The sequence below is a fragment of the Acyrthosiphon pisum genome, chromosome X (assembly GCF_005508785.2).
Source record: "Acyrthosiphon pisum isolate AL4f chromosome X, pea_aphid_22Mar2018_4r6ur, whole genome shotgun sequence".
Taxonomy (NCBI): Eukaryota; Metazoa; Arthropoda; class Insecta; order Hemiptera; family Aphididae; genus Acyrthosiphon; species Acyrthosiphon pisum.
In genome coordinates this window covers 23,388,845-23,392,082 of record NC_042493.1, presented here as the reverse complement: position 1 = coordinate 23,392,082, position 3,238 = coordinate 23,388,845, and the positions used below count along the sequence as shown (strand labels likewise).

Here is a 3,238-nt window from a genome sequence, read left to right as displayed (position 1 = left end):
TAGCATGCACCACAAGATAGAGTACGAAGAATTTGGTTTTAAATTAACATGTATTACCTTGTATTAAGGAATTGGAAGTGGTGATTTCTGTTTCTTTCTATCACATAGGCAACAGCAACTTTTACAGTAGGTATGTAAATTAATTGGAAAAACAGTAGCTCTAATTCAAAATACATTGGGGTGCTGTTATTAACAATGTACCATATGACTAAGAGCCCATCTTTTACCATGGTCTTAAAAAAAAATACATTAGGTTAGGTTCCTAACTAACCTAACCATTGTTTGTAAGATTTTAAAATAGCAAATTTGTTTGAGTATTTATTGATAATGTGAACAAAACATTTTTTTTTTTTTTTTAAATCGGATGAATTTTGAATGAACAAGAGCAATTTAAAATATTTTGTATACAAACAAATTAGTTTTCTTAATACTTATCGCATCAGTAAATCAATTAGAATACAACTAAATATTGCTATGTTGCCTGTGTGATTGACAAGCACAGAAAATTATCGCTTACAATAAATTAAATCAAAATATACCTTAAGAACAGAAAAACAATTATCTGAAATTAGTTTTTTCTCATCTTTTAAGTGACTTATTAAATTATGCATTGTTTTTATTCTATTTTTTAGACGGAAGTTAGCTAATCTCAGTTGTTTGATTTTTTTAACATGATTTTCGTGTTCATTCTTCGAGGCAATCCAATATTTTAATCTGCTGTTTGGACTTTCTATATCGTCAATACTTTTGAAATCCCTTGCATAGAATTTGCGCTTCCTGAAATTATACAATATATAATTGTATAAATATCAAAATTAAAACATACCCGTACAAATTGATGTCTACTTAAATTTGTTTATAGATACCTACCTTAATACAAATAATAAGGGATATTTAAAAAACAATTATACCTACCTGGATTTTATAGGCATTGGTGTATCTATAATGGAAGAATTTATTGATTCGTCTGAGTCTTTGAAAACCATTTGTTCTGGTATCATACCTTAAATTCAAATTGGTTAGGTTAGTTATGCAACAATATAAAAACATAAATAATTAATTAGAATACATACATTGAGTATCCTGTTTATCCAACTGACACTCATCATCACTGAGGCATGTTTTGCTCAAATTGTCAGGAAATACCTCAACGACGTCATTGTTTTCACTTAGAAAAAGATTTTTATTGATAACTACATTAAAAAACAGTAAAAGAAATAGATATTGTGACACATTTATATGTAACATACCTAATTATGGTAGGTAGTAGGTGCTAACGTTTTTTAAACAAACTAGGTAGTGCAGATTTGTCCAAAACATTTTTACCATATATTCCACCTTCAAAATAAGCTGATTCAACAAAATGTTTACTACAAATCACACTGTATTTTGTTGGCTGAAAATCTGGCTGAAATTGTTTTATTTGGTGGACCCATTGTTCACCAATATTCCCTTTGGGTATACTAAATTAATATCATAGTTGAGTAATATTATACATATAATATGAGTAAATATAATTACATAAATTATTTAACTGGCAATATAATATCTGATATCTACTCACCCATGCATTTTAATACCTTCTTCTTTAATGGTTGTTTTACAACCTTTAATAGAGCAAGTTTTCATTTTTAGGTATTATTGTTACCTATATAGTATATAAAATAAATAAATAACTTATTAAACTTTAGTCGAAGTGCTTGACGCAGGTGGTAGGTGTAATCAGAGACTTTAAAGGCGGATTCACAGCTACGTCGTGTGTCGTGTCGTGTTGGTCAAATCGAATTTTGATTGGATGTTTAACTTTTGGTATAGTGGTTTAACCAAGTTAAAACCGAGGATACCAAGAATTGAATACATTTCAACTTTTGTCGTTTCTGGTATAAGCGGTTAAAGAGTGGTCATAGATTATTAATTTACTATCACTATTGTATGCTATTATCATTGAATATTGACTTAAAATGACACGATTGTGATTACTGATAACTAATTGGTAATTTCAAATTAGCGACAACTATATACTAACTGAACTACGCTCGTCGCTCATACGCACTACGCTGTGTTTACCGTCTACGACTGTCTTCTGCATCTTTTTGTCTGTTTCTAGTTTGTTCCTCTATTTTGCCATGTCTGTTGTGGTTAAAACGTGTTGTAAATGCCAACGATTGTATTTTCCTCATTTCATCCACGATTGCAATGTACTAGGTATGTATGTTAAGAGTACAGTATAATAATATTACATTTTCAAATTAAATATTTAAGTTAAATTTAAATAATATGTTTTTATATAGCCTTATATAGTTAACTATTCAGTTAACAGAACTACTTTAATTCATAACACCATTATTACTATACTGATTATAATTTAAATTCAATATTTGCATTATTCAATTACATTTTTTAATATTTATAGATACTTCATTGATACCTAGTACATTACAATCGTCAGATCGAGCGAAAACAGTTATCAATACTAAGCAACAAAACATTAGGCCAAACACTACAGAAATAGATGATGGTACCGTTAGTAACGAAATTTTATATTCAACTATTATTGGGGCAGTGCTGAAATATCCTGCTTATAGATGGGACCATCGTCTACCTTTAAAGGACCGGACTGAGATCAAAAAAAGAAAATTATGGGAATTGGTGCATTTGGAGTGTGGAGGTTTGGTCCAATCTATTATCAAGCTATTTTGTATTATTATTAAATAACGGTTTGTATTTGTGTGTTCTTTTGCGTGTTTGTTGGGTTTTTTTTTTCTGTCTTAGGTAATTATGATGTACCATCAATTATTAGTAAGTGGAAATATTTGAGGGATAAGTATGCGAGGGAAAAAAAAAATTATAAACGTCCATCTGGTAGTGGCAGTACGCAGTTCAAAGTATGGGAGCATTTTGAAGAACTCAAGTTTCTTGAGGATATTGTAGCTGTTGAACCTACGTAAGTAATTTACCTTGTATAATTTTTTTTCATAAATAAATTATATTAAATGTAAATCACAGAAAACAGTTAATACTCCATATTATTATTTATATGACCAATGAACTACCAATACTAAAAATATGAATTTTTTTTATTTTTCACTATACATATTTTTTTTATAGTACTTCTTCAAACTTGTCACTTGAAATGGACAAAAGTAGTCCAACCATTTCAAATGCTTCATCATCAAGAAAAAGTAAAATGTCTATGTTATTTGTAGATAGATGAATTATGTAGTTATTATAATTACAA

At 28.9% G+C, this 3,238-nt stretch overlaps 1 protein-coding gene across 1 annotated transcript in view; it reads left to right on the top strand.

Annotated features, from left to right (window-relative positions):
- The first annotated feature begins 2,016 nt into the window (after positions 1-2,016).
- Positions 2,017-3,238, top strand: part of LOC100571610 — a 1,903-nt gene continuing 681 nt past the window's right edge. Inside the window, exons 1-4 of the mRNA XM_003240901.4 lie at positions 2,017-2,205; positions 2,414-2,668; positions 2,773-2,944; positions 3,109-3,182. Coding sequence (XP_003240949.1) covers positions 2,127-2,205; positions 2,414-2,668; positions 2,773-2,944; positions 3,109-3,182 — 580 coding nt within the window. The 5' untranslated portion in view covers positions 2,017-2,126. The remainder of the gene's footprint in view (positions 2,206-2,413; positions 2,669-2,772; positions 2,945-3,108; positions 3,183-3,238) is intronic.